The sequence below is a fragment of the Panthera leo genome, chromosome D4 (assembly GCF_018350215.1).
Source record: "Panthera leo isolate Ple1 chromosome D4, P.leo_Ple1_pat1.1, whole genome shotgun sequence".
Taxonomy (NCBI): domain Eukaryota; kingdom Metazoa; phylum Chordata; class Mammalia; order Carnivora; family Felidae; genus Panthera; species Panthera leo.
The window spans coordinates 608,904-635,587 of NC_056691.1; the positions used below are offsets into that span (position 1 = coordinate 608,904).

The 26,684-nt window shown below is 44.8% G+C and overlaps 1 protein-coding gene across 3 annotated transcripts; it reads right to left on the bottom strand.

Annotated features, from left to right (window-relative positions):
* On the bottom strand, positions 1–26,586 carry NOL8 (nucleolar protein 8). Of its 3 annotated transcripts, none has more exons than XM_042914201.1 (17): positions 26,426–26,586; positions 25,095–25,318; positions 24,463–24,525; positions 22,811–22,889; positions 21,106–21,241; positions 20,524–20,592; positions 16,714–18,546; positions 15,115–15,222; positions 14,274–14,393; positions 13,954–14,044; positions 11,236–11,374; positions 9,567–9,644; positions 4,105–4,373; positions 2,551–2,677; positions 1,988–2,058; positions 731–810; positions 1–266 (listed from the first exon to the last, which is right to left on the bottom strand). In XM_042914201.1, exons 2-17 carry the CDS (start codon positions 25,231–25,233, stop codon positions 216–218), a joined length of 3,453 nt encoding a protein of 1,150 aa, XP_042770135.1. In that variant the 5' UTR covers positions 25,234–25,318; positions 26,426–26,586; the 3' UTR covers positions 1–215. The 3 variants fall into 3 exon arrangements, with proteins under 3 accessions (XP_042770135.1, XP_042770133.1, XP_042770136.1); XM_042914199.1 differs by having other exon boundaries at positions 26,306–26,586; XM_042914202.1 differs by lacking the exon at positions 26,426–26,586 and adding an exon at positions 25,991–26,270.
* Between the last annotated feature and the right edge of the window lie 98 nt (positions 26,587–26,684).

A 26,684-nucleotide genomic window follows, 5' to 3' on the forward strand; every position in this document is an offset into this window, starting at 1 on the left:
AAAAAAAGTTCATGTTAATTTTTTGCAGAATTACTTACAAAGAGATACAAGCAAATCCACAGAAAAAGATAGCAAACAGAGTGATATCAATCAGGCAGATTTTGAATCCCTTCAATCTGAATTCTTTCTCACTTAAAATTATTTTCTGCATCACCCGATTTCCATAGGTAAGCCTTGCTCATATTCAGTATCAAAACCAATGCTGACATTTAATATTATTTTGGTTTCACTCTCCTTTTGGCATCTTTATGTTTCTTCCGACAGTCCTAGAAAAACGTAAATCAAGCCTTTGTTAAAAATAAATGTGAATCATTTTCAAGTGTTGAGTAACTATAAAGTAAAATTTAGGTTATTCAGTGTCAGGATTATGGAAAGCATTATGGGAGTGCTCACTTGGAATGAACAAGGAATATTCAAACTTTTTAAATATGGAAACCATATTTTAGTGTTCCCCAAACTCAGGACTTACTGTTACTTAACAAGCATGGCGGGAACTTGCCCACACAGGCGGCTGCTCTTAGGTTCCTCACCTGCACCAGATATGGCATGACCTAAACAGAGTCCCTTCCTCCATGGTGACTCTTGAGAGGTTAAATCATGGCCTCAGGTGTCACCATTTGTGTCTTACATGTTACTCCTTACTACCGATTTCTTACACCAGACAAATACTAACACACAGACATAACAGTGCATCCATCTGAGGAGACAATATGGGGATACTGTTACTCACCATACGCAAGGTGTTTGTTCTGGCCTCCCAAGAATTCCTGCTGATATTACTTCCCACTCCTCTCCAGAATAAATGAGAACCTCATAAGGGAAAATCAAAAGACAAGGCAGAAGATTAATGCCTTTAAAATGGATGATATGCTAGTGCTGGCATTATCGAGGTCTTCAATTCTAGTTAACACCGTTTTTTCCCCAATTTATGCTAATTTCATTTTATTTATTTTTAGAAAATGTTTCTTTATTTTGAGAGAAAGAATCCCAAACAGGCTCCATGCTCTCAGTGCAGAGCCTGACACTGGGCTTGATCCCATGACCGCGAAATCACTTCCTGAGCCGTGACCAAGAGTCCGACGCTTAACCAACTGAGCCACCAGGCGCCCCTACAATTTATGCGATTTTAAAAAATATTTTGTTTTTACAAAATGAAAATATAGAGCCGCTAGAATTTTTACCGTTTGTGTATCATTTACTATTATGTGTCTTGCTTTCTGTTTGTGCTAGGCTTTAAGAAATGAGTTCACCACAATGGAATACTCCTTGGCAATGAGAAAGAATGAAATCATGCCATTTGCAGCAGTGTGGATGGAAGTAGAGGGTATTATGCTGAGTGAAATAAGCCAGAAAAGGACAGATATCCAATGTTTTCACTCATATGTGGATCTAGAGAGACTTAACAGAAGAACATGGGGGAGGGGAAGGGGAAAAAATAGTCACAAACAGAGGGAGGGAGGCAAACCACAAAAGACTTAAACACAGAGAACAAACAGGGTGGATGGGCGGGGGGAGGGAGAATGGGTGATGGGCATTGAGGAGGGCACCTGTTGGGATGAGCACTGGTTGTTGTATGTAAGCCAATTTGACAATATATTTAAAAAGATAAACTTAAGTGGTTGAAAAAAAAATGAGTTCACCAAGAGCCTCAGTTTTCACATGAACGTTCAGGGTATGAAAAACAGGAGTTTTGCCCATCTAGCATCTAAGCAAGTCCCCACAACAAAGAAGCCCTTGTTGATGATGATGATGATGATGATGAATGAGGGAGGGAGGTGGGGAGTGGGAGCTCTCATCTTCCAGAGCTTAACCAGTCTACCTGTGTGAGTCCAAAAACAGAGACAGCTGAACCACATGACATTGCAAAGGATCAAAATTTTTGCCAAATACTTTCTTGGATGCGTGTTTCTGTATTGGAGTGCACAGTGTGAGAGCTGTACCATTTCCATTTCCTGTTCTATATCATTTAATCCAGAAATGGACTCACTATGAAGTCTTTCATCGTTCTTAGAAAAAAAGAAAAATCTTGTAGTCTCTTTCTCAGGTACTGGTACTTCTCTGAAACAAGAGAGGGAGGGGAGAGAGAGAGACACTGGTTAGTTAATTTCAACATTTCAGATGAAATGTTCTGAAAATATAAATGAACTATTCCTTAAATATATCTGCTTTATGTTTTGCTCATTTTGCCCTGATTTAAAGTGACTCCACCCTGTATTCAGCATCCTCTCTTCTACCTGAAGCTTTGGTAATGAAGACTTATGTCCCATGGTGGTGGCTGACCGTCTCACCCCAGTGTTGCTACCCCATCTGCCAGTGTTTCCCATGGGACATTCCAGGGTCCTCCTGCCAGACCCAGGACTTCATACCCCTCACAGGGTGCTATCCAGTTTTAAGGAAGAGACGTGATCCCTGTTACAGAAAGGCTAGAGAACTCTAAAGAAGCTGAAAAGAAAATTGTCTTGTGAAGATAAATTTGGATAGTTCTATCAGCATGTCTAACTCAGGTTCTACAAATTATGAAACAGACCTGCACAGAAAGAGACTGCTTACCTGGGGCTGGGCTTCCCGTCGTCTGTTTCTTCTGTAACCTCCTCCTCTTCAGAACTGCTGTCTTGGAAACGAGGGGCTCCCTGCCAGACAACCTTCCCAGTTCTCACTGTCTCAACTCTATAGGCATCTGTATCATCATGGCAATGAAAGGGGACAGGACTGTACCTGATCACACTCATGTGACCACTTTGACCATACACACATAGCTCTAAGGGTCCAGTAGCTTAATCATTAATTTAAAATCAGTAGTATCTTTTTGGATTTTCAATATTAATGGAGACAAAGTGTCATGTTTTTTTGGCATTACCAAGGTGATCTGACAAGAAATATAGTAATACTATAAAAAGATATAAAAACTAAAGGTTTATAAATGTGTAACATAAAAGAACAAAAGTGCTAGCAAGAGAAGCCCAAAATAGAACATGTTGCAGTGAAACCACGTTTCCCCGTTTACTCATCAGTGAGGAAAGGAAACATCTGTCTTTACGTTTTCAGTTTCCAAATGGTCTTTCTGGAACCGCTGAACAAGCCACTGCTATAAGATGTGGACAGTGCCCCTGATTCCTGGAGCACGGAAATCACACCCGAGGCGTCTCAGCACTCATTTCAAAGTGAATTTTCTCACGCCTGGCTTTCAGAAGAGTTACAGTCAATATCCACATCACACCAGGTCTGCTCAGCAGTTTAGGACTGACCTTGCTACTCAGAGGGACATCACATGCAAGAGAATAATGTAAGCAGAGCACATGATGTATTGTATCTTACTTAAGAACACATTTTGAAAAGCTGGATCACTGCCCTCCTGTCAGAGGACCAGAGAAATGACACTAAGTACTTATCTGCTGCACGCACGGATGCTACTTTAAGCATGGTATCACACTGAAGGTGGGTGTGCGGCACTCTCTTACGTGGGCACAGCCGGCTTCTCGGTGAGCTTCCGCAACAGCTCCACTTCCATCTTAAACACTAAGGGAGAGCAGCCTAACTAACAGCTGCTGTTAACTTCTGGGTCACGCTGGCCTCCAGACATGAACCTCCTGAAACGGAACGCAAAACTGTGCGTGCTGGAGTTTGTTTTTCTCCAGGCTCTGGCACATTTCCCAGGATTAAGTGGGAAGCAACCAGCAAGTCGATGACAGTGCATCTGTATAAAGCCAAGGTCGCCTATTTCCACCTTTCCCTACCAGATGGCACCGGCTTGCTACAGGTCCTGGTTTTTCCAACTGCATGTAAGACAGAAGCTACTTAAATAAATGACTCCCTATATTTCTTATGATTATTTCCATCCAGGAGAAGGAATGCTGCACAGTACATGCTCCCCTTCAAGTGGCAGCTAGACGTCTGCTCCTTTAAGTGCAAAAACACTTCTTGCTGTGTGAACACAGCTCCAGGCACGTGGTTTTGGCCATATAATACTGAATCTGCTATTGTTCATTGAGGTGGGAGAGAATAATTCTCTTTTCAACTAATGTTACATTATTACATTTAATGTAGACTCAATCTATTACGTTCGAGCTGCCTGAAGTAAAAAAGTTAAGACAATTTAGAAAGTACCTTCCTTTACATCTTTAGCATCTGAATCAAAAAAGGAGAATGTGAACCCGCCAGGCTGCCAGGCCCCAGCTGTCAGAGGCGCGGGCTCATGGACTTCGACCTTCTCGCCATCACGATTCTCAGTAGAGGGCGTGTCGTCTGCTGTTTCACTGGTAACTTTTGCAGTTTGAAATATTTCTTTTAAGTCCGCAGCAATGTTATAATACATCTCTTTAGACACCTCAGGCAGCTTCTCAGCCTCCTCCCTTTTCTTCCTCCGTTTTGCTTTACTGCAGGGACACATACAGACACGCATGTCACAAAGAGACCATCAGCTGCCAGAAATTAGAACACCTTGGAAAACCAACCCATTCTTTCAACAACCCAGAGGATCCACATATGAAACTCTACTCATAAAAGCAGAATCTTGACCAATAAGCCTTTAATACAGAAAACCATGTCAAACAGCTCCAAACATTACACAAGAATCATATCTCCCTCCTATCCTGAGTTACATTCCATAAATCACACCTAAGATATTAGTTTTAAGAAAATCACTTAACCACAAAAGGCCTCAGTTTCCTCACCTGCAAAATGAACATGCTAAACCAGATAACTTTTCAGATCTTTACAAGTTCTAAAGTTCTGTGAATTTTGGGGCACCTGGGTGGCTAAGTCGGTGGAGCTTCTGACTCGATTTCGGCTCAGGTCATGATCTCACGGTTCGTGTGATGGAGCCCCACGTCGGGCTCCATGCAGACAGTGCAGAGCCAGCTTGGGATTCTCTCTCTGCTCCTCCCCTGCTCGTATTGTCTCTCTCTCTCAAAATAAAAATAAACATTTAAAAAGTAAAATTCTGTGGCTTTTACAACATTGGTTTTAGAAATGAATTATAAATGTGCTAAGTCTACTCTGTTTTGATATGGAATGTTGATGTCATTTTAAACCTGCTCTGCATTTATTTTTGTCTTTGAAGTTGGGATAAAAAGTTCCATGATTATTTCCAATACTGGGTTTTTAACTATTACAAGACTAAAATCATTCTTCCTATTAGAGTCCACTCCATATATCATGAGTAGTATTGGGCCAAAGTTCTAACTGTATTACCTATTCTAAAATACTAAGTGAACAAGATGTCCTAAATGAATGCCTTCTTGAGGGAGACTGTCACAGAGAGATACTTTTTTTTTTTTTTAATTTTTTTTTTAATGTTTATTTATTTTTGAGACAGAGAGAGACAGAGCATGAACGGGGGAGGGTCAGAGAGAGAGGGAGACACAGAATCTGAAGCAGGCTCCAGGCTCCGAGCTGTCAGCACAGAGCCCGACGCGGGGCTCGAACTCACGGACCGTGAGATCGTGACCTGAGCCGAAGTCGGACGCTTAACCGACTAAGCCACCCAGGCGCCCCGAGAGATACTTTTAATACTTCATTTAGAAAACCAACCTGGCCAGGATTTAAGGACAGATATGCCTTCTATGAGACTGAACTCTGAGAAACGGTGTACTTCAGACAGTTCCACATGATTATCACTGAACCATCTTATGGCATTTTTATTTTTAGTAATATGATTTATTGTCAGATTGGCTTCCATACAACACCCAGTGCTCATCCCATATGGCAGTTTTAAAAGTGGTCTAAAGATCCTTTGATCCATTTTTATGATGTGGGAGTTAATTTCCCATCCCTTGAGTGTGGGCTGGACTTAATGACCTCTTGAGGAGTGGAGTAAGGCTGATGTGACGGTGTGTGATTATGGAGATGAGGGTCACAAGGTTCTCCTTGCTCTCTCCCCGCCCACACCACCGTCTCTGGGGGAAGCCAGCTGCCATGCCCTGAGGGCACTCAAACAGCCAAACAAGAGGCAAGAATGGAGGCCTCCTGCCAACAGACTAGGTGAGCCATCTTGCAGGCAGTCTTGAGCCCTCGGAGAATGCAGCTTTCTGAGAGCCCCTTAACTACCCAGTAAACCATTCCCAAATTCCTGACCCACAGAAATTGGGACCTAATGAATTTTTAAGGTCAAGCTATTCAGTCTTGGGGAAGTTTTTTACACAGAGATTCACGATTGATGCAGATTTTGGTACCGAGGTGTGAAGTGCTGCTCTAACAAATCTAAACCAGAGGAGGGGCTGCACAGTCCAGGTAATGGGCAGGTCAGGAGGCAGCAATGAGGGTGTAGGCAAGAGCCTGAAGAGCCTTGCAGAAACTGCCAGTAGAAACTACATAGCCACTGAGGAGGCTGCAGGTAGGGCTGTGGGAAATTGAGGTAAACGCTACTGGAAACCTGGGGGAAAGGGATCCTTGCTATGCCATGGCAGGAAGTTCAGCAGCACTGCATCATCTCTGTTAAAGTGGGCCCTGGGACATGCCTATGAACAAGAAGCTAGCTAGGAAGGTGTCTGGGAAGGTCTGAGGGTATTTGCTGGTTTCTTCTTGCTGCTTGCAGTACAACGCGAGCAGATAGTTTCATTGAAGGAAGATATTTCTTATAAGAAGCTAGGACCTCATGGTCTTGAAGACTCCTAATTTCTAGAACACGAGTGACATGAAATTTAAGAATTGGCTTCTAAGCAAAGAGCAAATCTAAGACTCAGAAAACATAGTCTAAAGCAGGCGTTAGCAAACCAGAGCCCAAGGACCAAAGCCGGGTTGTTGCCTATTTATGTGTGGGATGCAAGCTACAATGCAATCTTTTACAGTCTGAAATGGTTGGAAAAAATAAAGAGAAAATGACTTTGTGACATGGAAGATTACATGAAATGCAAATGTTAGTGTCTTACTGGTAATTTTATTGGAACCCAGCCTCCCTCACTCACATATTGCCTGTGACTGCTTTCCTATTACAAAGGCAGACTGGAGTACTGCAACAGAGACCTTGTGGCCTGCAAAGCCTAATATATTTACTATCTGATCTTTTAACAGAGAAATGTGTAGACCCCAGTCTAAATATAAAACAAAATCCTTTGTTAAGACCGTAGCCATAGCCCAGAAACTTCAACTGTTCAAACGAGGCTCCTGAGGAATTTAAAGGTGGTGTCTCAGCAGAAGTCCACAGGAAAATAAGCTGGTCTCCAAATGATCTGTGGGTGTGGCTCCTGTCTAATGGGAGTGAACCCATAGGAGATTCACAGGAGATTCACACAAATATTTTAAGAGAAATAGGTTAAGAGAAACACTAGCCTGGATTGATAGGTACCATGATATTCTACAAGGAAAAGGCTTTTGGATTCCCACATTTCTACTAGGAAAAAGAAGGCTGAGAAAATTACTTAGCCACAACCCCATGCGACCGTTCATGAAAAAGGAAGGATGATCCAAAAGGCGGAATCAAGACCGTGGAGAATTATTACCAGGCCCACAGTTCTAATCTAAGAACTCCCAATGTTTGTCCAAAGCTTTTTTGTCAAAATGTTTGTCAAAGCTCTTCCGGACTGGTGCCCCCTGTGCCTCCTGTATCCTCTCTGGACAGCAGAGCTCACGGTGGCCATCCTGTACCTGTCCCACCACTGTGTTCGAGAACGGGCAGTAACCAGTCTTTCTGGTTCACAGTTCTCTCCCGTCTCTAATTACAAGACCTGCACTCAAGGTGTCGTACTCTAGGAATTACAACATTCAGCCTCATTTGCCCCTAGACGGGATTTGGATGACAGCATCCCAGATTCTGAATGGATATTGTAGAAGTGAGGGTCCTGGGGAAGCCAGGGAGGGGGTGAGCATATTTTCCATGTGGCAGGAATATAAACAATCTGTGCCAGGAGGTGCATAACGGTGGTTTTAAATGTGTTCACAAATTCCTCGTCACTTCTCCCTTTGAGAGGTGGTGTTTACAAGCCACCCCCATCCCCCCAATCAAACTATGGGTTGGACTTAGAGACTTGTTTCAAGAAAACCAAACAGGGCCGATTGTCAGTGTGTGGCTCAAGGCTAGGTCATAAAACACACCGTGCCTCCTCCTTCTCTTTTGGGTCACTGGCTCTGAGGGAAGACAGCTGCCCTGTTATGAGGGCACTTAAGCGGCCTAATGGAGAGGCCAACAAGGTGAGGGACTGGCCCACAGCCATGAGAAGGAGCCATCTTGGAGGCAGGCCAACCAGCCTCAGTCGAGCCTGAGGAGACTGAAGCCCAGGGCAACATTCTGACCACAACCTCTTGAAAGACCCTGGCCAGAACCACCTACAGAGGCTGCTCACAGAAACTTTGAGGTACTAAGTCTTTGTGGTTTTAAGGTGCTAAGTTTCAGATAATTTTTAATGCAGCAATAGATAATACATCCTACATATAAAAATACATATACAAAATATACCCTACTCAAATGCCACGTTCAATGTGGGTTATTTGGAATAACATACAAAAATTCTACGTTGCAGGAAATGTTTATATTACTTCTACTTTGGTCTGATCTGATTCTTTTTAAAAGAAACCTTTAATCTTGGAAAAATTTTAGATTTACAGAAAGGTTACAAAGACAGTACATCATTCCCAAATAGCCTTCACTTAGTTTCCCCACATGGTAGCATCTTCCGTAACTCTGGTACAATGGTCAAAACTAATAGATTAACATAGGGTCATCGCTATTAACTAAACTCAAACCTTATTCTCGTTTCCCCAGTTTCCCCACAGATATCTTTTTTCTTCCAGGATTTAATTCAGAATACCACATGCCTTTAGTGATTTTCACAGCCCGAAAATGAAGGAATTAAACGAGGCAGACTTGGTGGTTGCTCCACACATGTGCCGTATTTGTCAAACTGATAGGGCATGGATGGGAAACACAAGTTCCTACCACACTGAAGGAGTGAGTGGACTGAATCGCTGCCCTCAAAAAGAGATGTCCAGGCCCTACTTTCTAAAACCTGTGAACATTACCTGATTTGGAAAAAGGGTTTTTGCAGAGTTTTTAAGTACCTTGCAAAGAAGAGATTTTCCAGGATTATCCAGACAGGCCCTAAATGTAATCACAAGTGTGCTGATAACAGACACAGAGATGAAAGATGCAGAGAAGAGGAGGCCACATGAAGACAGATATAGAGACTCCAGTGATGGAGGAACACAGCCAGGCGAGGACCACCATGGGCTGCTGGCAGGCACCTGAGGCCAGGAGAGAGGTGGGAACAGATGTTTCCCCTGAACGCAAGAGAACGTAGTTCTTCCAATAACCTTGACTTCAGACTCCCGGTAACTTTTGTGGTTTTAAGGCAGTTAAGTTTGTGGTAATTTGTTACAACAGTCACAAGAAACTAATACAAGTAGGAGGCACCAGAGCAGCCCAGGAGCACATGCCATTTACTTGCATGAGACTTCTTTGTTAAAAGGTAAGACTTTCTCCGCCACATCAATAATTCTACTCTAACTTTTCCCTCCCTGGTCTTAAATTAAATGCAATGTGGACCAATGGATAGATATTGGCTACTATCTACTACTATTGTCTGAAATGAGATTAATTTCTATGATCCTCCTCCAGAGAGAAGTAGCTGACTTACCTTTCTTTTGGCTTATCATCGGTCTTCCTTTCATAAGTGGCATGGTCATGCCTTGTTGGATCATAACGTATGACATCCCTATGTAAACGACAGACAGGAATAAATTGGGAGAGAGAAATCAGAACATAATGCAAAAAGTTAATAGTAAATCGTAAGTCGACATTGGAGCTATTCCAATTTTTGAGCAAGACAAAACCACACAACCAAAGAAGAGTGTCAGAATCTTGTTAGAGACAGTCATATTTTAAATTACCCAGTTTTGAGTTTCCCTGGATCTTTTTTTAACATTAAAAACTATTTTACACTTACTAAAATATGGATAAAACTGGATTTGCATAAAATATTTTAGGGGGAAAAGGTTGGGGAGGTGAGTAAAGGTATAGAAAGGAAAACTGGGGATGCCCAGCTGGCTCAGTCAGTAGAGCATGTGACTCTTGATCTTAGGGTCCTGAGTTCAAGCCCCACTTTGGGTGTAGAGTTTACATTAAAACAAAACAAAACAAGGGGCACCTGGGTGGCTCAGTCGGCTAGGCATCCAACTTCAGCTCAGCTCATGATCTCACAGCTCATGAGTTTGAGCCCTGCATCAGGCTCTCTGCTGTCAGCATGGAGCCCGTTTCGGTTCCTGTCTCCCTCTGTCTCTGTCCCTCCCCAGCTCATGCTTTCCCTTTGTCTCAAAAATAAATAAAAACATTAAAAAAAAATTAAAACAAAAAAAAGAAAAGAAAACTGGTCACATGGTAGTGATTGTAGAAGCTGGTGTATAAGGAACACCAGTCTTTCCAAATTATGTGTTTAAAATTTTCTGTAGTATAAACTGCTACATTTATAAAGTTTCACAGTATTTATTTAATTAATTAATTAATTTATTTATAAATGTTTATTTATTTTTGAGAGAGACAGAGACAGAATGTGAGTGGGTTAGGGGCAGAGAGAGAGGAAGACACAGAATCTGAAGCAGGCTCCAGGCCCTGAGCTGTCAGCACCAGAGCCTGACACGGGATTCAAACCCATGAGCCGTGAGACCATGACCCAAGCCGAAGCCGGACACTCAACTGACTGAGCCACCCAGGCGCCCCAATATTTATTTTTTAAAGCAGGCTTCACCCCTAGCACAGAGCCCAACACGAGGCTTGAACTCACGATCCTGAGATCAATACATGAGGTGAGATCAAGAGTTGGATACTTGGGGCACCTGGGTGGCTCAGTGAGTTGAGTGTCTGACTTCAGCTCAGGTCACAGTCTCTTGGTTTGAGTTCGAGCCCCGCATCAGGCTCCGTCCTGTCAGTGTGGAGCCTGCTTGGGATTTTCTCTGTCTCTCAGCCCCTCCCACATTTTCTCAAAAATAAATAAACGTAAAAAAAAAAAAAGTTGGACACTTAACTGAGCCATGCAAGTGCCCCTACAGTTAATATTTAAATCACTGTCCAGCTGCTTCACTAATGGAAGCAATGCTGTTATGACATCTAAGTACATAAACAGAGAAAAAATTTAAGATTAGTTTCCTGGAGTGAACCTGGATCAAAGAGAAGTATATTTTTAAGGGACTGATACATACTGCCAACCACACTCCCCAGAACATTTACAATGGTCTACTTTTATACAGAGTTCAATAAGGCATTTATGTCAAAGGAAAATAGAATGGAATGGGATGGAACATAAACCATACTTAAATTTCTTAGCAGCTACTGATCCTTTGTGTGTAGAATCGCTGAGGGTGGTTTGCAAAACACTCTGCACAACGTCCAGAGTTTTGAGCTTCTCGGCAGCAAGCTCTTCTTCCTCGGCAGTTCTGCTGTCGTTTTCCTCTAAGAGGTAAAAGGGTAATTAACAATCTCTTGGCAAACATTACCTGAGCAGTCTCAACCATCAAACATTTACAAGTACCTAAACACGGGCAAAGCACATTCAGACAGGCGAAAGAAGGGCCAAACCCCATCTTCCTAGCCTTCCTGTCCCCACGCCCCTCAGTGCCACAGGGAATTCAGAAGTCTCATGACCAACAAATGAAAAGTCCCATTCTTGTTTGTAATTATGAAAACATAATTGCATTTAATGGCTTTCAGTGGCAACTCAAAAAATTTAAGGTAAATATTGAAAATGTAAGAGCAAGATATTAATTACAAAACTAAAGTAATTAAACTTTTTTTTTTAACATCCTAAAAATGTTATTTAAATTACACGTAAATCTAAAAACAGAAGGTAGTGAAAGATGGCACTGAGAAAAGAACAGTCAGGAGCAAAGATGACCCACATTTGGGAAATGCCCACATACAAGAGAAGGCTAAAGCCACAGGGACCTACCTACAGAACCTCGGGAACCAGGAACAAGAATTGGGAGAAAACAAGGGAATTTTGGTACAAAGGGAGCAAAGAGAGGACATCTCAAGGCGGGTGGTCGACAGGGACAGACACCATGGGCAGGCTGGCGAGGCCGAAGCCGAGGAAACACCACTGCACTGAGTGGGGTTGCTCACTGCTGGGAGGGTCCACAAGTCAGAAGAGTGTCGTGTGGACACAGACCCAAGAGGCAGAGGTTCCGAAAGCCACCTCCACATGCAGCGCTAAATGCAGGCCAATTTGCTCTGCCTGCTCCCGCCTCCTCAGGGAAGTGCTCGAGCGGCTCTGACGGGCATGCTGATGTGGACCCTGCAGAACCTGCTCTCCAAACCCTGGTTTCCAGAAGCGTTTCTTGCACAGGACAATCACCTCAAAGAAGAGAGGGTCAAAGCAAAGAGTGCATTTTCAATAAAAAGCTGTGGGGGATAAGCTTAGGAATCCCCCAGGCTTACAACAATGGGTTGACAAGGCATAAAGAAATACAAAGTCATAAAATGCTCACACCCGAGTATGGGTAAATCAGATTGGCACCCCAAGAATAAGGGGGTGCAAACACCCCGAGAATAGGGAGGCACAAAGGTGCCAGGAATAGGGAGGTGCAAAGGCACCTCAAAATAGGGAGGGGGTGCTGAGCCCCCAAAATATATAGAGAGAGGCAAAGACCTGAAATAGAAACAGCGCAAAGGTGCCCAACACATAGGAACAACAAGATTAGATATTCAGGGTGAAAGCACCCCAAATTTAGTACTATAGCAGAAAGCTGTTTTCACAGGAGAATAGGGCCGGGTTAGGTACATTGGTGAATTGGACTTTGGACCACTGCGATGCAGGCAAAGCAGCCTGGAGTGGAGATGGTTAACAAAAGAAAAAGTGTCTTGTCAACCCTGAAGTTATTCCCCCTATCTATCTCATCCCCTAGGCTAGCTAAGATAAACAGAGGTGCTGCCTCAGGTCTGCTGTAAACAACCTTCAACCTGACTGCCCGGCGCCAGGATTTGGTTTGTATTAACCCAAACCCCTATCCACGAATATCTTCAAGACCCCTTTCTCTCATGGCCACCAAGTTAATGTTCACAGATTCATTGTCCCTTTGTGCACATCCATCGCCATGTTTGTAAGCCTTCTGATCCTAATAAAAATGGGGCAAGGACCCTTACTCGGGGCTCTTGTCTTTTCCCCGACATTAGCCATCTCTCGCTTTAATCCTGCGTCCACTCTTCTGCTGACCAAAAGAGAACTTTGTTAGAGTCTACGATAAAAAGCCAACCGCTTCTGATTCAGATGCAATTTAGAATGAAAAAGGTGGGTGTGGCAACTCAGAAGCTGGTAAGGTGGAAGGAATGGCCTAGTCAGCAGGAGCACACCCCTGAAAAGGAGGGACAGCAAGTATGAATGGTGAGGCCCAAGATTAACTCAGGAAGGACAGAAATGCGCTGTGAGGACAGAGAGGTACAGAGACCCAGGAGGGAAGTGGGGGCCTCACTTGAAGTGACCCTCCTCCAGGCCAGGTGGGAGGGGAGGGTTTTCTCGAAGGATAAGATGGAAACTTAAGCACAGAAGGTCTTGTAGAGAAAGTCTGGAGCCACTGCTGAGAAGGAAGTCAGAGATCGTCACTGCTGCCAGTGTGCCCACACTGGGACGAATGCAAGCAGACTGGCACTTGGTGGGGTACTGCTTCTGAAGGACCTGCACCCAGCATGCACGCTGGGCGGAAGACCAATGTTTTTGTTTCTAGAAAGCCACGTGGGACTTAACCATCTTCCCCAACCTTGCCAGGACCTACCAAACTACTGTCAGGTAGGGCCCATCCTTCTCCCCTGTGCCAGGGACAGGGCAGAGGAAGACGGGGTCTTTCCTGTCCTTTCTGGCAGCTTAATATATACCAGCAAGTTCAAGGAGTACTGAGTAAGCAACAGTGGGTCATGGGCCTCACACCCGGAAGTCTTGGGGTGCAGGCTCCCCACATGGCGAGCAAAGGGGCCAGACCAGACGACTCCCCAGGGAGCCCCAGCTCTGACACAGGACGGTTCGGACAGTAGGTGTTTACCTTCCCGTTCCTCCTCACTGTCACTTTCCAGAAATCGTGAGTCCATGCGGAATCTGTCATCGGTGCCGAAGTGAGACTGTAAGTCCATGAGCTACACAGACACACAGATAATCGATAGCCATGATCCAAGACAGTGCTTCCCCTCCCTCCCCTCACCCTCAAATTCACGTTAGTGTTTGCATAATCTCACCACCCACGAACCCATCAAAATGAACACCGAACACCGGGGAGCAGATCTGGGTCAGCCTGCACTTACGCAGATTTAACAACTGTGTCAAAAACATGGACGTGTTACAGGTGTATTTTCAGCCTTTACTAACCTTCCGCCCAGCTCTGCCCTCAAACTGAGGTTTAATTCTGAACCTGTGGCCGTCATCTTCGGAGTCGGATTCCTCATCCTCACTGTCAAACAGCTTCCCAGATGCTCTACTCACAGACTCCTGGAACAGATGTAGACAGTTTATTAACAACAGAGACAATCTGCAATTCCTTCTTTAAAAAAAAAAAATTTTTTTTTAAATGTTTATTTTTGAGACAGAGGGAGACAGATCATGAGCGGGGGAAGGGCAGAGAGAGAGGGAGACACAGAATCCGAAGCAGGCTCCAGGCTCTGAGCTGGCAGCACAGAGCCCGATGCAGAGGTCGAACTCACCGACCGTGAGATCATGACCTGAGCTGAAGTCGGATGCCTAACTGACTGAGCCACCCAGGCGCCCCTGCAATTCCTTCTTTACGTAATCTTAAGCCCATACTAAGAACTAGTAACCCAGATGCCTCTCCCAGGAAAGGCTGGACAGTCAGAATGCAAAGTCCTGACTCCGTGACATTGACTTGGCCTCTTGCTTGGGTCACTAATGTCGAGGCTCCCAGTGCAGTCTGGATTGGGCATGGGGGTGTGGATGTCATACAGGACACACTCTACAGGGTGTCACTAGGACTGATGTTACCTGGCAGACAATGTGGAAGGCAGGTTCCTGTGGGGGAAAATCTGTACGGTCCCTCGTGTCTGTGTGTGTGGTAGCCTGGGGAGCCCCGGGGCTACTGTGGCTCTGGAGGATTTTACACTGAACCTGGCAGTTGTGGGGAGGTCTTGGTCTGCAGTAGGCAGAAGCGGATCTGCGAGAGTGGTGAATGCCCATGTGGACTTCCTGAGATACTTACTTTTACTGGCTCCTCTCCTGGGTGGCTTTGCTCCCGAGTTGGTGTCTCCTCTGTGTCGCTGTCAGAACCAAAGATGATGTGTGTTGGCTTGTCCTCTGGATGACCATCCTAGAGAAGTCAACAAGAGCTTTACGCCAGCAGATAGCCCTCTTTCCTTCCCCGGACAAGGCCCCTTCTCATCCCACTTGTTTCCCAACAGGCAAACTTAAAACTTCTTCCTGTGTCCAGTTGGTCCAGTGGACCTTCTTGGTATCTTTTAAATCTATTCCCACTGTCACTGCCCTGGTTCTGGCTCATGACCTCCCAAAGATTCTCCAGTTCCAGATTTGTCCCATTTCACTTGTTTGTCATAGCCTGAACAATCTTACCCAGATAGAGGCCGGCAAATATTTTCTCTAAAGAACCAGAGAGTAAATATTTCAGGCTTTGCAGACCACATATGATCTTGGTCCTGTATTCTTCCTTTTTGAACTTAAAAAAAAATTTTTTTTAATGTTTATTTATTTTTGACAGAGAGAGAGAGAGCATGAGTAGGGGAGGGGCAGAGAGAGAGGGAGACACAGAATCTGAAACAGGCTCCAGGATGTGAGCTGTCAGCACAGAGTCTGATGTGGGGCTCAAACTCACGGACAGTGAGATCATGACCTGAGCTGAAGTCGGATGCTCAACCGACTGAGCCACCCAGGCGCCCCTTTTTTGAACCCTTTTAAATGTGAAAACCATTCTCAGCTTGGAGACTGTACCAAAACGGGATGGATGGCCTGCGAGCCATGGTTTGCTGATTCCTGTTCTGATATATACACAACTAATCTTCACTCTCTTCCTTTCCAGCCACAGAATAAAGTCCAACCTCCACAGCCTTTCACAACTTGCCCTGCTTCTCTCGAGCACCCTTGTCCTCTGTCCATTCGGCTATAGTGGCTGCCAACGCTCACTTTTGTACAAACTGCTCCCCTCCCACGGAACCCCTTCCCTCTCCCTTCCCACCCTCCTACTTCTGCCCAACCAGTTCTCACTGATCCTTCTACCTCAGAGTCCATTCAGGCTGAGGGAGCCCCCACCCTTCCCCCTGGCTGACGTGCTGCACCTCCTTGTACTGAGGGTGCACGGGCACTCTTCTCTCTGGGTCCTGGGGCACTGAAACGGGATGAGACAACGACCACCAGAGGCAGGGACCAAGACCCTCATTCCCTAAGTCTAGCACTTACTGTGAAGGCTGGGACTTCGCAGACGCACACAGTTGTGCAAAAAATGCATAGTCTCATTAGAGTGAATTTTAGTGAGACATAAACCACTGGCAAGTGACTTACATGTGAAGTCAGACATGTTAGGACACATCACTGACCTATAGTAGTTAAAGCTTTTAAAAGAAAAGAAATCAGGAGGAAAACTTTAGATTAAAACAAATTAAGAATGTTTTCAGTAAATAGTTTAATCTCAATTTCTCTGGTCTATGCTAAAAACAAGGTGACCAAATCTTCTAACACAAGGGACACAACATGGAACAGGTCGGTGCTGGGACAGAGGCTCTGAGGGGCACGAGGATCTTCACAGGAAGGAAGGGTAGCCTCGTGGTGTCCAGACTGGGCACGCACTCACCAAATCTGCCAGGGCGTTATGAACCAGCTGCTTCCGCACTTCTTTTGCCTTCCGCCTTTCCTCCAAGGCTGCCAAACGTTTCTCGTTATCGTCAGTAGGCTTACCCTTAGCGGGCAAGCCTGACCAAGCGGTTACAGGAAGTGGGGAGTCCGTGCTGCTGCCCTGAGCGGCTCTCCTGGAAGAGCCCTCCAGTGCTTTCCCAGGGGCCATGTGGCTGCTCCTTCCAGAGCCCTCTCTTGTCTTTCTGGTCCCGTGATAACCGTCTTTATCAAAGCCCATCCTGGGGGTCTTTATACCAAGACTTAAAGATTTCTCATCTTTTAACGGCAACAGACTAGAAGTAGGACTTCTACTTCCCCTCTCCGAATTGCTTGGGGACACCATCTTGCGATCCTTGCTCTCAAAAGTGGATTGTCTCTTTTCAGGCTGCATTTGGTTTGGGTCACTTGCCTTCTTTGCATGTTGGAGAGGAGTTAGTTCGCTTGGTGAGTCATTAGCACATGGGGACCCCTTTCCTGTGGACAGGCCACTGGGATCACGTTTCAAGGAATGCTGATCTTTATTTGTATCGTCAGAGGCCACTCTGTCTTTCAGGGTTTTTTTTACTGATTCCTTTCCATAGAGACAGCGTACCCCCTTGAAAGCCTGGAATTTCGGCTTTAGGCTGTTTTCCTTTGGTTTCTGTTTTCCGTGGGTGTTTTCTTCTCCTTCTAGGAGGGCGGCCACTATCTCTGCAGGATGGATACACTGCTGGCGTCTGTGGAGGCCACCCCGAGTCCTGTGGCTCTTGGAGGCCTTGTCACACTTGGCGGGGGTTTCCTGGTCACCGCTCTCAGGGTCATGTCCTGGAGCCTGCAGGTCACTGCCAGCCAGCTGTTCCAGATCAGTTAAAGTGAGACTCACACGACGGCAGTTTCTTATCAGAGTGTTGTACTCCTCATCTTCCTCAGACCCACTGCATTCTGACACAGAGCCCACATCTTCACAGCTGTTGGAGCGGGATGTAGCCCCGGGACTGATGGCTAGTTCCGCGTTGGTTTTTCTGTTTTGGGCTTCAACAGAGTGATCAGAAAGCTCACAGTTTTTTCTATTTTTCAAAGCTTTCTTGTGTATAGACGTTTCCATTTGTGAAAATTCTGTACCGCTTCTGACCTCACTGGGCTTTTTCCTTGTTGCAATGATCTCATCTGTGTCTCCTGAATCATAGTTGCAATCGCTTCCTATGACATGGTCTTCACCAGCCAGGCAAGAGGCATCACCTAACCCTGGTAAAGAGCGCAGTTTGCGAACATCTGGTTTGAAATCACCCCTTACAACTTCGAAGGGCTCGTTTGCAGATTCATCTATTGACGACCGCATAGTTTTCTCCAGGCTTTCCTCTCTTGCGATCAGTAGTCTTATTTCTTCTTCGGAATGTGTATCATCATCAGACATGTGATTTCTGTTCCTGGTAGTTCCCATGCCAGAAGCCTGAACAAATACATTTTTAAGTTTCTGGCTATGAGAAGCAGGTACACGCAGTAACGGAGGAGTAACAGGATCACAGGGTGTTTCCTGTGCCACTTCTTGCTGTAGGGGCTGCAGACTCCCCGGAACCCTGCTGGGTCTTGCTCTTACAGCTGGAAACGCAGCACATGCCTCGTCCTTCTGCACTTTGATCCTCTTCCTGGGGGGGCTGTGAGCGGCAAAGAACTCCCCTCGTCGCTTCTTACTCATGGGATCATCCCCTCCTTCCAGTTCCCAAGTGAGGTGGGACACAGGGGTGACATCTGTGACATCGTCCCCAATCTTCTTTAAGTTGTGACAGTATTTTGATGGGTCATACTTCATGATGTCACCAAAAGTCAAGGAATAAAACAGAGGCACTAGGTTTTGGGAAAACTTAAGAATCTGGCGAAGCATACAGAGTACTGTGCAATCGTAAGGCGGGTCACTTACTCAGAGCCAATCCTCTTTTTCCCGTCCAAAAGAACGAGCCCTTCACTCAGTGACCTCAGGGTCTGGGAACTGAGCTTTCCACAGCACGTCCAGAGTTAAATCCGGGTGCCACCACTGTTAGGCAGCAGAAATGGCAAACCCATCCAGGTTACAGAGCAGGCATAGGGGCCACACACTGTTTTCTGTAAATCTGAGGAACCCATCCACTGAGCTGATACCGTACAGCCGAGTAGAGAGGGGTACCCAGTGGGGCATGGCCAGCTGCTGCAAAGCCTTTACTCTCCACTCCTCTCGACCACTCCTGCCTTCTCAGTACTGGCTCATCCCAGCTCTGATCTTCTCAGCTCAGGAGCATCTATCCCACATCCCGCTCACTCTGCAGGGCATCCCGCAGATCTTTATCAGAAAGCTAGTGGGGCACCTGGGTGGCTCAGTCGGTACAGCATGCCACTCTTGATCTCGGGGTATTGAGTTCAAGCCCCATGTTGGTGGGAAAGATTATTAAAAACAAAAACAAGGGGCGCCTGGGTGGCTCAGTCGGTTGACTGTCCGACTTCGGCTCAGGTCATGATCTCACAGTTTGTGAGTTCAGGCCCCACATCGGGCTCTGTGCTGACAGCTCAGAGGCTGGAGCCTGCTTCAGATTCTGTGTCTCCCTTTCTCTCTGCCCTTTCCCTGCTTGTGCTATCTCTCAAAACAAATAAATGTAAAAAAATACAAAATAAAAAAAAATTTTTAAAGAGATAGTAATTCTTTCCAGGCCTGTTTTGTTGCTAACACAGTCTAGCTAGATTCTAGCTAGTGTCAAAGTGCTGTGATGACAGCTAGCACATGCTGATTAACTAAAACCTGTGAACAGGCAAATGTAAGTTGCTTTCAGCATTTAGGAACTACTGAACGCCCGCCAAATATGTGAGGTGTGCTGGGCAGCGTCTGCTGTCTCCAGCTCCACACCGTCTGTCCTTCAATACCCTCCTCTTTGCTGTCAGCTGCTGCCACTGGTGGAAGGCTGAGAGGAAGTCTGCTTTCCCTGACGTTAGGGCCAGCAGCAGGGAGAGCAGAAGCGGCTGTGGCCAGTTGTCCGGGGGCCACAGTGGCACAGCAGCTGTGAGCAACGAGGACACACCTGCACTTCTCTAGCCCCGGGGTGGGGGAGCTGTACTGCGGTTATCACCCTCGGACACTCTGCCTGCCAGCTGCTTGCTCCTCTGGCACTTTTTGAAACCAGTGTATGCACCGCATCTGCTCTGAAATACCCGGAGCGGCTTCTGTTTCCCAGACCGACCGGCACGCGGGTTACTGCTAAAGAACACACAGGTGGCACCCTCTGTCCAGAAGTCCAGGATGCTAGGAATTCAAGGTCTTGCACAACCTGACTGCGTTTCCTCAAGGGAACAGGCATCCGCGTTCACTCATCCAGGATCCACACTACGTCGGCACACACCAGTCTCCAGCCTGTCCACCCGCTCCTAACTACTGGTCTTCCTACCACTTTCTGTTAATGCAAACCATACCTCACTTCCTCCGAAACCTTCTTTAACAATGGCCCGAGCCTCCAACCCCCCCACCCCGCCTTCTTTAGCGCCTTTGGCAATGGCTTTGAATCCATATCAGACGAGGAGGATATGAAAGTTAATCCATAAAAGTGCTTCTTTGAGTGTGATTCACTAATATAAAACCTCTTATTGTTTCAAACATGCAAGTGGGTAGGTCTTACCTTCCCTAGAAATTGAGAACATAAAAATTGTAAAAAAAGAATCTAAGATTTACTGACAGAGGCAGTGAAACCCTAATGTGATGAAGTGAACTTCTGCAAGTATCCGTTGCTGAGGTAAATACTAATCACTTTGAAAGGCTGTTTGCAAAGGATATCTTACGTTTATGTTGATTCTTTAGGTGAAGGACTGGTAGTACTCTTCCAAATTTACTCACAACCCAATTCTAAAAGAAAAAGAAAAAGGAATACATTTACTGTAGATGTCACAAACAGAAAAGATTAACCATATTGCATAAACACTATAAAAAAAATCAAACTCACAGTGGGCCATGATTACTGTTGGGTTTTGTTTTTGATAATGAAACTGGAGTTCTCAAAAAAAATGTTTGGGGAAAGAAAGAAGGAGAAGCAGGACAGCCATCGGTCCCATACACACCACGTGGGATGCCAACAGCTAACAGTACGCATTAAGAAGGCAAAGTTGGGACCTGCCTGTACGCCTCACCACCTATGTATGTCCCTTGGGAGACCCACCTCCACTTTTGATTTCTTTCTGTAAAATGAGGGAGAACTGTGCTTATCCGAGAGTTGTAAATGCACACTGAAAACCCTAAGCACTGCCTATATTAGGTGCCTCAAATCAAGGGAAAAAGCAGCCATTCTAGACACGACAGTCACAGTCACATGGTCTCAGGACTTGGTGTCTGGGCAACTTGGGGTTGCCAGTGGACACTCACTTTGTGTCCTGGCACTTCGGTCCCTGGCACAGCCTTCACATGGAAATCCACCACACCCATCTTCTCCAAGAAGTTGGTGTTGCCTATCGTTGATTTTTCTTTCTTTGCTTTTGCTTCTTCTCTCTCTTGGGCCAATCTGAATCAAAGAAGATACAAATAAGCGTTAAAACAACCAACCATGTATTGACAGTGTTTTATTTTACTACTGTAAAGTTGTCTGACTTTATGTAATCATTTAGGATCTCTCGCTTTTCCCTTTCGGCTTACTCACTATTGGCATCTTATTCACCCTCAACCCCTTCACTCTTCTTCAGGAGGAAGGGGTGTCTTTCAGAGCCCAGTCTGCCAAGTCTTGATTATTTCTACACTTGGAGAGAGAGAGACAGAGAGAGACGGAGAGAGAGAGAGAGAGAGAGAGAGAGAGAGAGAAAAGTGGGGCTCGAGCTCACTCAATGTGGGACTCGAATTCACGAACTGTGAGATCATGACCTGAGCCAAAGTCAGATGCTTAATGACTGAGCCACCCAGGTGCTCTATTTCCACGCTCTTAATGAAGAGAATACAGAATGCCATCTCAACCTTCCAATTCAAACTCCCCTACCTTACTCAGGCCTGGGCAGCTGCACTGACCAGTCCTCACCAGCCTCTTGCCCCTGGTCTGTTTCCTTTATGTTCTTCCTTCCACGACTGTCAGATTCATGCTCCTCAGGCATGCCTGCCCAGACACTCCACGCTCACCCTGCCCAGGACCAGGGCTCCAGTTCTAGCACAGAGTAGACACTGAATTGCCCCTAGATCAAGTTCCATCACTACCCTGTTCACAGAGGCCCTGAGCTGAAGAACAAAGTCAAATTCTCACCTCTGTCACTAGACCAGTCCTTCAAAATATGCCTTCAGCATGCTGCTTGAAACCTGTTTTAGACCCTGCCATTTCCCTGGCCTAGAACAATCTAGTCAACTCTCTTGGTTACGGCAGCTGTACATCCCTAAAACGTTTCCTATTTGGAAAGCTCCCAAACTGTACTCTTTTCTCCCTGAGAATAATATCTTTAGAATCTTAAAATGCTCTAATGATTTTTATACTGTCTTGTTCTTAAATCACTTGCAGAATTAAACCTATGCCTCTCATACAGGAACTTCCTATTTTCTTTGTGTCTTTGTATGGCACTCGCTTTAAGAAGCAAAATCAACATAAACACTTAATAGTGTCTATTAAAATTTTAAATGTATATAACCCTATCATACAACTACTCCCCTTCTGACAGGAACCCAAGGAACCCGCGCACCGTGCAGCTGCCATCCTCCAAGGTCATCTCTTATGACAGGTAGAAATAGTCTAAATGTTCATCATGAGTGGGGGATAACCAGTACCTGTGGTATAACCATTTTCTGAAACAGTTAAACAATCACTACAAAGAAGGGGGAAGATCTACATCATCACAGAAAATTGTGTGTAAAAAAATAAAATAGGTATATATTTATAGGAGTTAAAACATATGTAAATGCATTGCATTATCTTTTTTTCGGTGGGTCTGGGGTCATGGGGAGTCACAGTTCAAAGGGACTTTAGCTCTACTTGTAACGCCTAAATTTGCTAGGACTATAATAACATAGTACTTGACAGTTTCAAATCAATTAAGTGAACGTATAAAACCATTTACAATATAACAAAATACGGTTTAAATCCATGCCAAGCAAATCTTACCTGTGCAAAAAACTTTCTTTTGCTAGCTGAATTTGTAGTGTTCCACCTTTCCATTTTGTTTTATTTAAAACAGACATACCTATAAAGTAAAGAATCGTTATCCAAACACACGCCAGTGCAAACATATATTGCAGCAAGTCATTTTTACAGTTAGTACTAAGAAAACTACACTTACCGATCACAAAAAGACACAGAAGAAATAAAGAAAACAAAGCCTGGGAGAAAAGGCCTAGGCTGTGGTCTCAGTTGAGCCACTCACCCCAAGAGTCCTTATGCTCCCTATTGCCCAGTGTTCCCTTCTGTTCCTGGAAGAACAGAATGAGGCAAATGTGTAAAATATAGCAAAATTTGTCACTCCTTCACAAAGTGATGCCAGGAACCTCTGGTAGATGATTGACATTTATTTACCATTTTATTGTTATCTCCCATGCTAAAACTAAAAAACAGGAGTATAATTTTCTAAGGTGAATCAGAGGACACTGAAATCCTGTACAGCTTTTACTCATCACCTCTCAAATTATCACTATGTAACTTGCAAATAAATTAGCCACAAGTGACTACACTGTGTTTCAAATGCTATGTCCTAGTAATTGATTTTTCTCAATACCTGCTACCAGCTTCTTTAATAAGAACCACGGACAGAAGTTTCCATGTGGTAGGTGCTACCACATGTAGTACGTAGTAATGTATTACTCGGTTTAATTTCTGCAGTGATATTATTAGGTCAGCAGAATCTTTGTCATACATCAGATAAACCGGGGCTTCTAGTTGAAACAACTTGTCACAGGTCGCACAGCAGAACTGATGAGTTCTTTACCACCACTTATTTCTCACTGTACAAGAGAATAAATCAAAAAAAATTTTTTTTTTTTTTGCAAATAATAACACAGAAGGCTGATGGCCCTCTTTCTTTATTAGCATGTTCTCTCTTCAGTGTCTTTTGACTTTTTAGACTCAAGTAACGAGCTTACGTTACTACATCAGTGGCAGTACCAATTATCTCTCCTTCCTACTTCATTGAAGGCCACAGTTTACCTTCAGCTTTACTCAACTTACTGGTAGAGATTTCATCTAAAGTCCTCTCCTAACAGTGCTTAATGACAAGAATTAGCTGCCTAAAAATGAACACATCGAGGAAGGGAGTATAGCATATACCCAAGGGCATATATGTCACAGGCAGTTCCTATGAAAGCTGTCTCTTGCCCCAAATATTTGAGAATACCATTTCTGAGCAAACCCACTAGCAATGTGCTGCTATATGTCTGCTGACACCAGATGGGATGGACCTAAACACATCCTGAATGGTAGGATAGGAGAATTCCCTTGACCACGGCTATTCCTCTGGATGTCTTTTTTTTTTTTTTTTTTTTTTTATTTACTTTTGAGACAGAGAGAGACAGAGCATGAACGGGGGAGGGTCAGAGAGAGGGAGACACAGAATCTGAAACAGGCTCCAGGCTCTGAGCTGTCAGCACAGAGCCTGACGCGGGGCTTGAACTCACGGACCGCGAGATCATGACCTGAGCCGAAGTCAGCGGCTTAACCGACTGAGCCACCCAGGCGCCCCTCCTCTGGATGTCTTAAAAGTAGCTGTCGAGTTACACAATGACATGAAACGGCAAATAGAATACAAAGCATAGTAACAATCTTACACTTGTTCAGGTCTGCTTCTGCTACTCTGATGTTGATATACGCAAAGACTTTCTGTGGATTTCCTAAAAAAAAACAAAAACAAAGAACAGAACAAAAACCAAACCTTAAACTCCTACCCAGAAAACAACGTAAAAAAGATTAAGTTTCTAAATTTAAAAAATGACTCTTGGAACTTTACTCTTTCAAAGAAAAATCTTTATTTTTCATTGGATACAAAGATTGCATTTTTCTAAACATGATTTTCAACATATTCAAAAAGAATTAAGAAAATAAATGTTAAGCAGTCAGTTAAACATTTTGCTTGCTGTATGTTAGTGATATTCTATTTAACAGGACACCTTGGAAATATTAGAATTTTAGCTCTGAAAATTGAAAGTTGCATGTTTCAGAAAGCAGATGTTTTGGAATTTAGAATGCTTTTTGATCCCAGAAATGTAATTCTGAGCAAGTTCCACATTTTACATAACACCTTCAAGGCAAAGAGCAGAGGGATGGCATACACACAACAGTATCTTGTAATGAAATACTTTCAGTGTTCAAGGCTAACATTCACCTCCAGGGTTCCTTTATTTTGTGATATTGATATGAATCGTATCTGCCTTTAACAACCCATGAAGGAGTATAAATTTACCTTTGTCATCTTTTCGTGTGATGATTTCCACATCAGAAACTTCTCCAAATCTGCTGAACTGATTTTGTAGGTCTGCCCTGGAAATGTTCTGGCCAAGGCCACCCACAAAAAGGCGCTTCACTTCTCTGTTGGCTTTCATGAATGCTGGGCATACACTTAGTGTGTTCTAATAAGAAAAATGATTATCTGTGCAGGAGAATTCTTTCCCTTAGTTCTTCTCAAATCTAAAAAAAACAAACAAAAAACAACAAAATGAAACAAACCAAACCGAACTACTTTCCCTGCAACTTCTACTTCAACTTGGTCGCCTGGACCTGTGTTTCACTTTCTGTTGTCTTCCAAATTTCATCACTGGAGACTCTGCTCACGTCCTACATCCACATTTTCCACGAACACACTTTGGAACAACACCTCACACTCATACAGACACAGGTACAGGAAAATTCTTTCCCTCTAAATGACCATGATATTATACTCTAGCCCCTTTCACTAATGCATATTCCAGGTGTTTTTCTTTTATTCATCCACACATTCACTGTAACAAAAGCTGACAAAAATGGGATGGGGCAGGTTAATATGCTACAGGATAAAAAGCTCTCCATCCTGGAGCTTCCCGGTCATAAGAGATGTACACAAATGGCAAAACTACAACGTTACTTCACAACACAAGCATCTGCAAAGCGCTGTTCAGTCACAATGAGAGCAACCGATACCACAGAGAATACAGGGTTGTTGTTGCTGTTTTTAACACTGCGTGCCAGCGTTGTACAAAGTGGTTTAGATGAGCAGGACAGGTGAAGTCATTCTCCCATTAGGACAAATAGCGGCGAAGCCTCAGTAATAAACCAGATCTAATTTCAGAACCTGTAATTCTTAACGCATACTAGGGAACTTACTGGATTAGAAGAGACTCGGAAGATCTATTCCAGAATTGCTGCGATTTAAGGCCCATCCTGAGATCGTTCATCCCGCTCATCTCAGCTCCGACCCTGCCCTCCGGGATAAGTGACACCTCCCACGCGCGACCCCAAAACTGCGCCCAGAAGCCCAAAGCATGGCTCGTGTTCCGGGCGTCAGCCTACATCTATTTGGTAGCCTCCCCCGTCCCCAGCCTGCCCACCCCAGTCTTCTCCCTCCCGGAGACCCAAAAACGGAAAGGGAAAGGGTGCCACACAACCCGGTCACTTCCAACGCCCCAAATCCCTCCTCACCACGCTGTCTTCCGCAGCCAGCGGCGCCCATGCCCCTAACTTCCAGTCACGTGTCCCAACAGACACGTTCTGTAGTCCTTCCTACTCGAGTTCCAATCCAGACGCCTAAGGTTCCGTTACCACACTCAGTTCCAGGGCGCTCCTTGTTTCCTTTGCGGTCCTCTGGAGTACTGCGGCGCCTCGCCACTCTGCCCTCAATGTCCGCAAAGGACCCCAAGCCGAAATTCTCTAATTCGTACTTTAAAGAATCCACGCCCTCGGTTCTTCGACTCTCTGCCTAGGACGGCGGAAGAGACAGCGGGGGGGGGGGGGGGGGGGGGGGGGGGGGGTTGGACTTAGAGAGGCTCCCTGTCACGTGGCCCTGGCACCGCCTCTGCCG

Coding starts and splice junctions, on each gene's coding strand:
- NOL8 (XM_042914201.1), bottom strand. CDS start 25,233: ATGAAAGCCAACAGAGAAGTGAAGCGCCTTTTTGTGGGTGGCCTTGGC. Junction 15,223..16,713: donor ATAACGCCCTGGCAGATTTG/GTGAGTGCGTGC, acceptor TGACTTCTCTAG/GATGGTCATCCAGAGGACAA. Junction 11,375..13,953: donor CAGTGAGGAGGAACGGGAAG/GTAAACACCTAC, acceptor TTTACCTCTTAG/AGGAAAACGACAGCAGAACT.